The sequence below is a fragment of the Lepus europaeus genome, chromosome 6 (genome assembly GCF_033115175.1).
Source record: "Lepus europaeus isolate LE1 chromosome 6, mLepTim1.pri, whole genome shotgun sequence".
NCBI lineage: Eukaryota > Metazoa > Chordata > Mammalia > Lagomorpha > Leporidae > Lepus > Lepus europaeus.
Genome location: NC_084832.1, coordinates 56624455 through 56638869, shown reverse-complemented (window position 1 = coordinate 56638869; position 14415 = coordinate 56624455). Strand labels below are relative to the sequence as shown.

The 14415-nt window shown below is 39.6% G+C and overlaps 1 protein-coding gene across 1 annotated transcript in view; it reads right to left on the bottom strand.

Moving 5' to 3' along the window:
- Nucleotides 1-14415, bottom strand: part of DNAJC15 (DnaJ heat shock protein family (Hsp40) member C15) — a 72669-nt gene that overhangs the window by 36892 nt on the left and 21362 nt on the right. Inside the window, exons 2-3 of the mRNA XM_062194132.1 lie at nucleotides 4543-4594; nucleotides 627-700 (exon numbers count right to left, since the gene is read on the bottom strand). Coding sequence (XP_062050116.1) covers nucleotides 627-700; nucleotides 4543-4594 — 126 coding nt within the window. The remainder of the gene's footprint in view (nucleotides 1-626; nucleotides 701-4542; nucleotides 4595-14415) is intronic.

Below are 14415 nucleotides of genomic sequence, written 5' to 3'. Positions count from 1 at the left end.
CCATTCTTTCCCAAATTGCTGCAAGCCAAGCTGATCTACTCAGATCTGCTTCTGTTTCCCAGAAATCAGTGTTTATGCTGCAGTACTTCAGTGAGATTTCTTTGTATTGTCTGCAGTGGTCACAAACCACAATCCACTCTGTACATTTTGAGATACTCCAGAGTCGCCATAATGCTGGTAGATGAGTCTGTAAGCCCAACAGGTTTCCACGTTTGGAACCTTGTAATTTTATGCTAGAGATGGCCAGGTGTGGTAGAACAAGTGGACTACTTTAAAATTTCAAAATGAAATAAACTCTTGAGTAAACTCCATCAGTGCAGGAATCATATCTGTTTTGTTCAGCTATTTGGCATAGGGACTGGTATATTGACAGTAATTACACAAAATAAATTACCTAAAAGTTGACATAAGAGTACTAAATGAAGCATAACAACCAAAGAATAAGATTAGATATAAAAATAACATGACCAAGAACCTTAAACTAAATCAATAAATGAGACAAATGCACCAATGATGCAATGAAGTTAAATTTTAAGAAAGTTGGAAAATCCAAGACATTGAATTACTTTTAATATGACATACAAAAATCAACACGAGTTTTCCAATTAAAGCCACATTTCACTTACAGGAGTTGAAATCTTTCTTGTTGCTTCTGTGATTACTTGTTCTAAAGGTTTCCAGATCTGAAATGCATAGCGACCTAAATAGTGAAAGGAATAAGAGCAAACATGTCTTATAATCAAAGTCAATCAATCAACACCTTCAAGATGCTTACTATAGTATTTTGATAGTTTATAATATGCCATTTCAATAAATACTTAGAAATATGACTTTCTAGTGAATTTTGAAGTATTGAACAGAATTTCAATTTACTATTATCATATACATTAAATTTAGCAAGTTCTAGTTTACAATTATATAATTAGAATTTCAGTATTTATACATATTTATATGATGTTATGGATCACAAAAAATAACATTTTGGTATTTTTTAACAATCTGTAAATAAAATTCCTGTATGTTTAAAAGGTACTCAAGATACTAAAATGATTAATTGTATTGCTTTTTACTAATAATTATCACTACAATACTGCTTATGGTCTACAGAAACTAGGAGTGCTTTTAATGAAGGTAAAGTTAAAAAAGCAGCTATGTACAAGATATTCATCAAGGATGTTAATTATTCATCTTTCTCTCTGAAGATGGCTACTCTAAAAATTTACTTTCAATTCTCTCCTAAGGCATCCTAATAATCAAAACTTCTTTGACAACTAAAACTCAATAGCAAAACAGGTCTTACATTATTTTGAGGGCATCAAGTAAGAATAAAATATTACCTAGCTAATTTACTTTTTTACCCTAATCTGAATGTGTGTCTTTGTTTCTTCCTCTAAAAGTCTTCCTAGAAAACAGCACATGAACTGGAAGCTATTTTTTAAATTTATTTGAAAGGCAGAGTTAAAGAGAGAGAAGAGAAACAGAGAGAGAGAGAAAGAGAAAGAGAGAGAAAGAGAAAGAGAGAAAGAGAGAGAAAGAAAGAGAGAGAAAGAGAAAGAGAAAGAGAGAGAGAGAAAGAGAAAGAGAGAGAGAAAGAGAGAGAGAAAGAGAGAAAGAGAGAGAGAAAGAGAGAGAGAGAGAGAAAGAGAGAGAGAAAGAGAGAAAGGGGGGGAGACGGGGGAGGGGAAGAGAGACGGAGAGACGGAGGGGAAGAGAGACGGAGAGACGGAGGGGAAGAGAGACGGAGAGACAGAGGGGAAGAGAGACGGAGGGGAAGAGGGGAAGAGAGACGGAGGGGAAGAGGGGAAGAGAGACGGAGGGGAAGAGGGGAAGAGGGGAAGAGAGACGGAGGGGAAGAGGGGAAGAGAGACGGAGGGGAAGAGGGGAAGAGAGACGGAGGGGAAGAGGGGAAGAGAGTCGGAGGGGAAGAGGGGAAGAGAGACGGAGGGGAAGAGAGACGGAGGGGAAGAGAGACGGAGGGGAAGAGAGACGGAGGGGAAGAGGGGAAGAGAGACGGAGGGGAAGAGGGGAAGAGAGACGGAGGGGAAGAGGGGAAGAGAGACGGAGGGGAAGAGGGGAAGAGAGACGGAGGGGAAGAGGGGAAGAGAGACGGAGGGGAAGAGGGGAAGAGAGACGGAGAGACAGAGGGGAAGAGAGACGGAGAGACAGAGGGGAAGAGAGACGGAGAGACAGAGGGGAAGAGAGACGGAGAGACAGAGGGGAAGAGAGACGGAGAGACAGAGGGGAAGAGAGACGGAGAGACAGAGGGGAAGAGAGAGAGAGAGGAAGAGAATCTTCTATCCGCTGGTTCATTCCCCAAATGGCTTCAACAGCCAGGGCTGGACCAGGCTGAAGCTAGGAGCCTAGAGCTTTTTCCTAGTCTCCCATGTGAGTGTAGGGGTCTGAGGACTTGGGCCATCTTCCACTGCTATCCCAAGTGCATTAGCAGGGAGCTGGAGAGGAAGTGGAGTAGCTGGGTTTTGACCTGGCGCCCATGTGGGATGCTAGAGTCACAGGCAGAGGCTGAGCCCCATGAACCAGAAACTTTAATTCACTTTCTAACCAGAAGTTTATTTGCAAATCAAGAGTACCGCTGGGCAAGTTCAACTATTTAGATCTTTTAGAAAAGCTACCTGCCTAAATAAATCCTTATTCCTGTACAGACAACACATTATAGTGAAGGACAAGATGCTAGAAATGAGAAAATGTCAAGCTGCCAACCTAAGTATGAGACAAAAAGCTCTTGGGATCAAGAACATTAAATAAAGTGAACCTAAGTGAGGTACATTCTCCTAACTCAGATCTCTTATCACATACCTGTCACCTTCTATTTGATTCCATAATTATAAAAATGTAGATTTAATTTACCTCAATATTCTTCAAAAATCATAAGCAGGGACAGTGACTGACTTCCTATCTCAGTGAAGAACTAGTTTTAGGCTTCAAAAAACACCTAGGTTTACTTTAACTATAAACTGGAAGACCCAGATCCAACAACTCAGAGTACTTTCTTAAATTCTATTACTCAGTTGTAGTTGGCTCTGGCAGAGATCTGCTATTCTAGTGAGTAATGACTTTGGCAACACTGATCTGTACTGACTATCCATACCAATTCTTGTCCTTTTAAAAAAGACAACGCTGGAAAAGTACATCTTTCTCTAATTTCAATGAAAATCATTTAAATTTGTAATAACTATGTCTATTAATTACCATAATAAAAATTTTTTATGATTATGGGCAAGTTTGTTAGAATTCCTTTTGAGAAAACATACTTTCATCATGAAATCTTAGAAATTAGTTAACTGGGGCTGGGGTTGTGGCACAGCAGGTTAACACCCTGGCCTGAAGCGCCAGCATCCCCTATGGGCACCAGTTCAAGACCCAGCTGCTCTACTTCCGATCCAGCTCTCTGTTATGGCCTGGGAAAGCAGAAGATAGACTAAGTCCCAGGGCCCCTGCACCCACGTAGGAGACCCGGAAGCAGCTCCTTGTTTCAGATAGGCTTAGCTCAGCCATTGCAGCCATTTGGGGAGTGCACCAGCAGATGGAAGACCCCCTTCTCTCTCTGCCTTACTGTAACTCTGCCTTTCAAACAAATAAATAAATCTTTAAAAAAAATTTTAATTAGGGAATGCCTGTGTAATTTAAAACTATAAATTAGTAACTGAATCACATAGCAATTTTACCTCACATCTTTGCAAACTATTCTTTGTGAAAATGTAATTTAGGCAAAGAAGTTTTCCTGGGTTGATCAAAAAAGTTAGGTTAATATGTTAAAAGATGAAGTAATAAATACACTACAGAGAACAATTAATGTTTTATCAGAAAGAACTTAAAGCATAAAAAATGTGTAAACCTATCAGCCAGAAAAATAAACATGGGAGAACAAAGAACTATCACTTATATTGCTTCTTAGTAAGTATCTGTTATTATAGTATACTATAGCTCAAACTGAAGAAAAAAAAAATATTCCAGGAAGATCAACTATTTTCGGGGCTAATTTTCCTAGTTTTTTAATTATTAGTTTTTCTTCATTATAGAGCTCATCTAAATTTTGCTTCACTGACAAGTATTTAGACTACAAATGACAGAGCATGGGAATGAACAATGCCTGAAACCAAATACTAAGTCTATTCATGAATGACTATAGAAGCTGTTTGGAAGGCCGGCGCCGCGGCTCAGTAAGCTAATTCTCCGCCTTGCGGCACCGGCACACCAGGGTTCTAGTCCCGGTCAGGGCGCCGGATTCTGTCCCGGTTGCCCCTCTTCCAGGCCAGCTCTCTGCTGTGGCCAGGGAGTGCAGTGGAGGATGGCCCAAGTGCTTGGGCCCTGCACACCATGGGAGACAAGGATAAGCACCTGGCTCCTGCCATCGGAACAGCGCCGGCCGCAGCGCACCTACCGCGGCGGCCATTGGAGGGTGAACCAACGGCAAAAAGGAAGACCTTTCTCTCTGTCTCCCTCTACTGTCCACTCTGCCTGTCAAAAAAAAAAAAAAAGAGGCTGTTTGGAAATTTACTGATAAGTAATTTTCATTCTTCTTACCTGCAAATGCAAAAGCTGCAACACCCAATCCTACAGCTATCAAACTTCTTGCCTATGGAGGAAAAAATGATTATCACTTACAGTGTTACACACTAGGATTTAAAAGTGTGACATTTTTAATGTTTGTAAATGTTAAAATACATTCAAGTTGTACTGTGTAAAAAAATTGTAGTGTCTACAGGATTATACAGGCTACCTGCTTTATCAGCTAATTATCAGTGAACTAAAATAATTCAAGATTTTTACTTTATTACCATAGGTTGGAATTCACTCTAATCAAGCTTAAATATTGTCAATTGCTAAAATATTTTTATAGATTTTAATTCTGTTTAATATATTTATCTTCTACAAAAAGGTAGATTTCCAACATATTTTATATTTGCAATACTCAACAGCATTTGTTATAAACGTTTCTAAATATAGATTTAAGATTCTATTAAAAGAAGTCAAACTTACAAAAATCAGTAAAGTTGACAGTTACTTAATTCCTACCCTTCTGCTCTAGTGATATTTTCTACCAAAGTACCAGCTAATTCTGATAAAAAAGGCTTAAGTGGCTAAGATCAATGTCCATCCCCTAGTATCCATTCTTTTCTTCTGTAGAGAAATTGTTTTTAGTCAGACATGTATTTTCACACCCCCTTGGACTTACATATGGCTATGTTAACTAAGCATTGGCTTACAGGATATAAGCAGAGTGGTTTGTACAATTTCTGAAGAAGTCCTTCAAGGGACTGGAGAAATACCCTTCTCCTTTTCCCTTTCTCCTTCCTGCTGGCTGGAATGCACACATTACACCTAGAGCAGCTCTCTTGCATAAAAGCGGAGGAAGGGTGAGATGAAAGATGACTGTATAATCAGAGATACCTTAGCACCCCTGGTCTGCCTCTATTTTGTGAGAGAAAAGCTGTGTCTTCCCAAATGACTATATTTTGTTTGTAGGCACTTGCAGCCAAAACAAATTCTGATACAGAATTAAAAAGTGAAATTACAGAAACTTTCCTAATAACAAATCCCTAAGATTCAGCAAAGATATTTAAAAAGCTAGAATAATCTCACTAGGAAATAGAATGAATTTATTTTACACTGGTGCTGACATCGTAACATGAAAGCTGAGATTGAAGAGACAGTAAACCCAAAACGTTCTTCAGCCAGCCTTCAAAGTCTGTAACAGAATACTTAGGTTTTAGGAAATGAAAGCTCCAAATCTCCCAAAATGATGACAATTAGAAACATCAGGAGAGAAAGTACAATTATAGGAAAGCGCTCTATCATTAATTTCCAGCAACTCTCTCCAAGAAATCTAGAATTTTTTAGACCAGATGAAAGAAGTCCATCTCAGTTTCCGCCTCTCAGTTCCAGCTCTACTCACATAGCTTTTCAGCAGACAATGACACTGGGGCAATTTCAGTAAAGGAAGATTCATTCTCTGGCAGAAGAGGGAAAGCCTGGAGCTACTACCCACCCAGAGAGGGAAAAACAGTCTTCAGGGTTCCTTTCACACTGTCTAGACTTAATTATTCCAGAAAAGGCAGGGAAGTATTGACTTAAAGAAGATGTACTATAGTGACACAATTTCACTCTGTTCTAGAGTTCCCCTCGTTCTATGTATTTTGAGCTTTGTAGTCTTATCTTCCATTATTCTACCTTTTTTTTTTTTTTTTTTTACAGGCAGAGTGGACAGTGAGAGAGAGACAGACAGAGAAAGGTCTTCCTTTACCGTTGGTTCACCCTCCAATGGCCGCTGCGGCCGGCGCACCACGCTGATCCGATGGCAGGAGCCAGGTGCTTCTCCTGGTCTCCCACGCGGGTGCAGGGCCCAAGCACTTGGGCCATCCTCCACTGCACTCCCTGGCCACAGCAGAGAGCTGGCCTGGAAGAGGGGCAACCGGGACAGAATCCGGCACCCCGACCGGGACTAGAACCCTGGTGTGCCAGCACTGCTAGGCGGAGGATTAGCCTATTGAGCCGCGGCGCCGGCCCCATTATTTTACTTTACAGACCATCTAGCAACTCAACTTACACATGTGAATTATATTTTCTTCTAACTTTAACTTGACTACACACATTCATCTTTATCTACCCAAATGCTACCAACTCTTAAATCTTTTTTTAAAAAAGAGTTACAGAGAGAGAGAAGGAGAATCAGAAAGAGAGAGCGAGCGAGCGAGCACGGTAGGTAGGTCTGCCATCCACTGGTTCACTCCCCAATTGGCCAAAACAGCCAGAGATGCGCTGATCCAAAGCCAGGAACCAGGAGCTTCTTCTGGGTCTTACCCACATGGGTGCAGGGGCCCAAGGACTTGGGCCATCTTCTACTGCTTTCCCAGGCCATAGCAGAGAGCTGGATCAGAAGTGGAGCTCTCGAACCAGTGCCCATATGGGATGCTGGCACTGTAGGCGGAAGCTTTACCCACCACACCATATCACCAGCCCCAACCTACCAAAATTTTAATACCTCAACTTGAAGAATCTACAAAATGGTCCTCAGTCATTTATAACATCTAACAATGGGCACATAACCAATTATATGACATATACATAATCCCTCCAAATTAATAAAAAGACAGGGCTGGGATTGTGGCACAGCAGGTTAAGCTGCCGTCCACAACACTGGCATCCCATGTGAGCACCTGTTGAAGCCCTGGCTACTCCACTTCCAATCCAGCTTCCTGCTAATACACTTGGGAAAGCAGATGTTGGCCCAAGTGGTTGGATTCCTGCCACCCACACAGGAATGCAATGGAGTTCCAGGTTCCTGCCTTTGGCCTGGCCCAGTCCTGTCCATGGTGGTCATTTGGGGAGTGAACCAGAAGATCTTGCTTGCTCTCTCTCCCTCACTTTAACTCTGCCTTTCAAGTAAATAAATCTTTAAATAATAACAAAAAGACAACTCAATTAGAAAGAGGGCAACTAAGCACCTAAAGTAGTCAAGCTAAATGGCTAAAACATGAACAGGTGCTCAAATTCAAGATCAATCATGAAATTCTAAAATGGTTTAGAAATATTAATAGAACATTAAGTATTTGTAGAACCTGTCTACTGAAGGCATCCTCATCCCCTACTGGGATACTGTGAGGCTAAAACACAATATATGTAAATGTAAGAGATTTAGCATAACAGCATGGCGCATGTTAGAACAGTCAGTAAATGGGAACTACTTTTGGTATGTATTATCAATGAAGAATAACAAACTACTGTGAATGATGTAACAAAAGTACAAAATTCTATAATCCTGAAATTTGAGATTTAGTGAAATGCTTTTTGAGGCAGGCCCTAGAAAATGAATTGGTCTTCCCTGGATTAAATACCCCAATTTTTCACATTTTAAAAAACATACATTTTAAATTCAAAGTCTTGAAAAATATGAGTTTTCTAATTTCAAACTTATATAGATTAGTAATTATTGCTTCCTTTTTACTGTTTGAACTATTCAAAATACATGAGATAAACAGCTGCCTCTGCAATTCCAGTCCCATTTCAAGGACTACAGGCATTTAACTGAAAACATTAAGCCATTAAGCATTTGCTCATTTTTCACTTTACTCTAGTAAAATGTAAAGCTACGTTGTGTTAAATAATAAAATTTTAATTTAATTCAACAAATAGGCCTGAGTACCCTGCTAGGATTTCCCCGATTGTTGCCACAGATCCATTCTCCACTTTGCCTCCTCTATCTCTAAAGACCAGTTCTCTATTTCCAGTACCCTCTAGCTTCTAGTTTGATTTCACCAGTGAGGGGAAGCATCAGTAGAAAAACAAGAGGTAGAAGGGGAAAAAATGGGACACTTCATGCACCCCATTTCTTCCACTGCCTTTTCTCTCTGACCACAGCTTGTGCTGGGGAGTTCCTCTTTTACACCTTCAATTGGAACACAATATCTAGCCTTGCCCCTTTATAGGTTTCTGTTACCAGGCCACAGGTGACACACTGTCCCTTTTTGGATACCTTAAATCATGCCTACAAATCTGCCAATAGGCCCCCCATTAAACTACCTTCACCAAAAAAATAAATCTATTACTACCAGGACCTTCGGTCACTACACACCAGTCACTGTATCATACAAGAAACAAGGCAACCTTGCCCCAAAGGCCTGTATCAAATGAGTCCCGTGTAGGACCTGGAACATGGTAGGTCTTAAATATTTATACTGGTATCCCAAAGATCTTTATTTTTATCCTTATAACATTTATTGAACTAAATTATAGTCAGATGTGTGTTCTGTCTCCTTCACTTTTTCCAGTTAGTCTTTAAATCATTTATTTTCAGTTCATTTGAAAGGCAGAGAGAAAAGAGGCAATGACAAATCTTCCATCTGCTGATTTACTCCCCAAATGCCCACAACAGCTGGGGCTGAGCCAGGCAGTCAGAAGCCCAGAATTCAATGCTGGAACTGGAAGCAGAATCAAGACTGGAACCCAGGCACTCTGATAAGGGATACGGGCATCCCAAACAGCATCTCAACTGCTGTGCCAAATGCCCACCTCTTTACAGTCTTTTAAAAACTTAATATCATCTATGGACAGTCTTCCCAGAAAAGCACAGGTACACACACACACACACAAAATTTTGTATACAGTGAGAGGATCCATGATTTTCCATGAAACTCCTAAGTTCTTAAGCTACAACATAAAAGGCAGGGTAAGAAGTGAAGCAAGCAGAGTGTCTAATTCACATTTGAGTACCCAGAGCATCGAACAGGTACATCGTGTATTTCATTTTTCACTCAATAAGGAAAAAATAATGTTGATGTATTAAAAACATTAATCTCTGAATTGAGTCTTCAAAATAGAATGAACAATAGACTTTTTCCAATCTTAAAAAAATTACCAACAACAACAGGGGCTGGCATTGTGGTATAGTTGGTAAAGTTGCCATCTACAATGCCGGCATCCCACATTGGCACTGTTTTGAGTCCCAGCTGTTCCACTTCCAATCAAGCTCCCTGTTCATGGCCTGGGAAATGCAGTGGAGGATGGTTCAAGTGTTTGGACCCCTGAATCCATGTGGGAGACCTGGAAAGAAGCCCCTGGCTTTGGCCTGGCCCAGCACTAGCTGTTGTGGCAATCTGGAGAGTAAACCAACAGATGGAAGACCTCTGTCTTTCCCTAACTTTGCCTTTCAAATATACAAATTTTTAAAAAAATAACAAATGAGGCAGATCACTGGAAAAAACACGGATATTCACTACATAAAAGACTCAAACTATGCAGTCAAATCTCGCTGAGCCACATTTAAAGGACAAAGGATATAGCACAAATAATCAAAAACCTATTTCTTTATTGGAACTAAAATTCCATTTCATAAGGGCTCTGTAACTGAGTATCTAATTGTATTTAATTAATTTGATATTAAAATAGCTTATAGTTTTGGAACAGAAACAATTACTACAAAATAAAAGTATTTAAGTGAAAGTCAACCTGAAAGTAAAAAAAAAAAAAAAAAAAAAAAATCACATCAAGCAAACTGTAATAACCAGACATTTTACCCTAAAATACAAAAAAAAAGTCCTCAAACTTTCATGGAACACTATGACAGATGTATAAACAATTACAATTTTACTGACTCAAAATAACATGATTTGTGTCCTGGAGTGCGGGGGAAACTACTTATCCACTACCTAACATTTTTCATTCACTGAAAAGTCCCTAGTATCTCTTTTCAGAAAAATTTAGTAAGTTGGGAAACAGTATCAATTTCTCCCAACCCTCCAAATACCCAAGCATGAAAGAAAAAAAAAATCTAATTTCAAATATAGAAAATCAAAGTTAAGAGAAGGGTCAATCTGTAGTCTGAGTAAGTACCTTACACAGAGCTCCTAAATACATCTTTATTTGATCTTAATTTTTATAAATAAAAATCAAACATACTAGAGCTCTGATTAGTCCATCATTCATTTGGAGTAACTATATAAATATCAGACAGATCCAGCAACACGTTCTCTATTTCACTACTGGAAAAAAAATGTTTACATAGGCTTTATCTATATGCCATTTCTTATTAACTTAAATTTCAGTGTGAATCCTGGGGTTAAAAGGGTGCTTTTATATATGCAACTCCATATTGGATCCAGTTGAAAGCATGAAGACATACTTCAATTTTTATTTTGAATGCTCTTGTAAACAACGCCGACGCCAAGCTCACTAGGCTAATCCTCCGCCTGCGGCACCGGACCCTAGGTTCTAGCCCCAGTTGGGGCGCTGGGTTCTGTCCCAGTTGCTCCTCTTCCAGTCCAGCTCTCTGCTGTGGCCCGGGAAGGCAGTAGAGGATGGCCCAAGAGCTTGGGCCCTGCACCCGCATGAGAGACCAGGAAGAAGCACCTGGCTCCTGGCTTCGGATGGCGCAGCAGCCATTTGGGAGGGGAACCAATGGAAGGAAGACCTTTCTGTCTCTCTCTAACTCTGCCTGTCAAAAACAAAACAAAACAAAACAAAAACTAGATTGCCAGTCACAAAGTGAGAAAAATTACATTGAAATAACAAAAACAAAATGGCGCATCAACCAAAGTGTTAGCACCACTAATATAGTAATTTTCTATCAAGTAGGCAATAACCAGGTTAAATGTCTAAAATTGCTCATGTGATTAGACATCACAGTACATACATCTGAGTTTTACAGAAATACCATTTCTTTGACTTGAGAAAATTAAGCTATGTGCTGAAAATAAATCAGATTTTTTAGGCTAGGTATATTCCTGCATCTTGGTGTTTGCTAGAACTGCCAAAGGTATCACATGTAGGAAAGAATAGATGGTAAATGTGGATACCATATGAGGCCTTTTTTTTCCTTAATTCTTATTTTCCCCCTATATATACACAAGACAACCTTGGGCAAGCTACAGTTTAAAAAAATTTTTAAGATTCATATATACTAGTATATCATTTTGAAAGTAGCTACTATTTTCTAGGCCTGCAAAAGATTAAAATCTTTGATACATTTCTTTTATCACACAAAATTAGTCTAACATATTTCTATTTGGAGAACAAGCTTATCTTTCTATAGATATGTGTATTCTTTTACAATTGGCCCAGTTAAGGTTTGGGGACAAAGGTCTATATAAGGAAAAAAAGAAAACCTTATATTCTATTTATGCCAAATTTAGAAATTTAACAATCTTGTCAGGGTCATCACAGAAAACAAAGATGATATGCATTCACACAAAAATATTTTTGTGATAATGGTAAGTTTATAAAATTCACAACTTTGTTTTTTGCCTTTCTGACAAGGATACTCTAGTTTTCATTGTATCCTTCTGACCTACATAAAGCATGAATATGTTGGATATAAGCATTTCTAGCCACATGTATAACGGCACTATAGAAACAAACTGATGGCAAAATCTCAATGAAATCCTTTACTGATTTCAAAGTGATACGAGAGTTACCACAGAAAATCCTTTCCTAGGCTGCGGAGTCTGGCTCAAGAAAAGTAGTAGATCCACACTAAGTAGCAGCCTTGCAGAATTAGGATTTCTTGATGTCCTGCTGGTCCCTCAACCCTACTCAGCATCATCTTTGTCATCCTTAGTACTCTCTCCCAGTCTTCATGGCCCTTACTAACCTAAGTTTTTAAGTTTCACGTTTTCATCACATAGCAAGCATGAACTTCCTCAAGCCTAAAAGGAGCAAGGGGGTGCTATGGGAAGTCCATGGCCTTCAAAGTTAATTAGACCCAGGCTCCAATTCCAACTCAGTGTTTACCAGTTCTGTGTCCCTAAACCATTCTCTCCCGGCCCATCTCCTCATCTATAAAATGGGATTATCACAAGATGCTCAGGATGATTTATGAGACAACGGAGGACACTGTGTGAACATGGCAGATACCTCCACTCTCACGTCTTCAGTCTTAATCCTGCTCCTCACTACCCTACGCCTCCTGGAAATTCTTTCAACAAATAACCTCACTGCCTTTCTCCACTTTCCCCACTCGTCTCCTCACCAAAGCGAATCTCTTCGGTGTCCAGTAGTAATCAGCAGATCTCTCCACTACGATATATAGCATATTATTTAATAATGGTTTATCTGTCTATATCAAATCCCTTCTAGCATGTCAGATTCTGGAAGAAGGAATTTGTAGGTTTCATCTTTGAGCTTTTAAAATCTAGCAGGGTATCTGGCACCCAGTATGTTTTCAAAGTTTCTGTAATGGAATGAAAACGATCTTATGATGCGTCCTTTATCATCTACATGTCTCTTGTAGCATATATTAAGTGTGTTCTGTACTGGTGGTTGAAATTTTGTTTTCAAATGGGAAACTAATGAACAATGCTAGTCAAACTTATTTAAGAAAGCAAACATATAATTGTACCTCAAAACATCCTGGACCTAGATAATATACCCAAAGTCTCAGAAAAGACAAAGAAAATGAAGTTAAGTGTCTGGGGTCAGGTAAACTTCTTTACAAAAACAAAATGAAGATAATCCACAGGTCATGTAGGAAAAAACATGAAAGAATAACCAAGTTGCTAAACATAGCAAAAAGAAATAAATGCCCACTAAAAGGGAAGTTTAAATTTATAAAGTAGGGGCCAGCGTTCTGGCACAGTAGGTTAAGCCACTCCCATGTAGGCGAAGTTTGAGCCCCGGCTGCTCCACTTCCAATCAAGCTCCCTGCTACTGAGCTGGGAAAGCAGTGGAAGGTGGCCCAAATGCTCGGGCCCCTGCACCCACGTGGAGACCCGGAAGAAGCTCCTGGCTTCAGATGTGACCAGCTCCGGTGGTTGTGGCCATTTGGGGAGTGAACTAGTGGATGGAGGACCTCTGTCTCTCCCTCTCTCTGTGACCCTGCCTCTCAAATAACTAAGGTAAATCTTTATTAAAAAAATTTTTTTAATAAAGTAACCTTTCGAAGGCCATCTCTGGTTTGTTGATTATGGATTATTAACTCAATAAATACTGGAAATACATCAGGTAAAATCCATGTCCATGTGAAGCCACATTTTAGCATGAGACAACAATGTAAGTAAGGAAAATATAACATTCTATATAGGGATACATGCAATGGAGAAAAATAAACAGGTGTGTGTTTAATTGGTGAGAACAACATACTCAGAGAATGAGTAGGGAAAGCTTCACTGAAAAGGTGACTTCTAAAAAGAATGGAAGGAAGTGAGGAAGTCAGTCCATACCTAAGGAAAGATCACTGCAGGGTGTGCTTTAGGAACAGTCAGGAGGCCGGTGGGCACAGAGAAGTGAAGGGGAAAAGGAATTGGGGATGAGGTCAGAGGTCACAAAGGGAACAGATCATGCTGGCCTTACAGGCTAACGGAAGGGCTGTAAATTTTTCTTTCAGTGACATGAAACCTGTTTCGAGCAGAGGCCTAAGATTACCTTACTTAAAATTCTAAGGATCACTCTAGTTGTCAGGTTGAGAAGACTGTCAAGGGTCAAAAGCAAAGGAATGGAGATCAGTTAGAAATCCTAAACAGACATAATGGACCAGTGTGATCAGTGATGAAAATGGCAAGAGTGATTTTAGATATATTTTAAAAGGTAAAGCCAGCAGGATCTGTAAATGTACAGTATGAGAGAGAAGAATCAAGGATATCAGGGATATTGTCTTGAACTAGAGGAATAAACATGTCTTTTGCTGCCAGGAAACACTGTCAGCTCCAGGACAGAGGAAAGGGATGACATTAGTTCTCTTTTGGACTTCCTTGTCTAAAACCACGCCAGAATGAGTACGATAAATAAAGCCTTAGCAAAGCAATATGGGAATTAATAACATGAAGGGAGTGGTGTCTGCTAATGGAAAAGAACAATGAGCCGGATGTCTCAAAGCCATTCTTTGTTATCTTGCAGTGACTCATTCCTCAAGGGTTAATCACAAGCAAATCACTTTCTGCTGAACTCAGTGCTTTATGCTGTCTTATT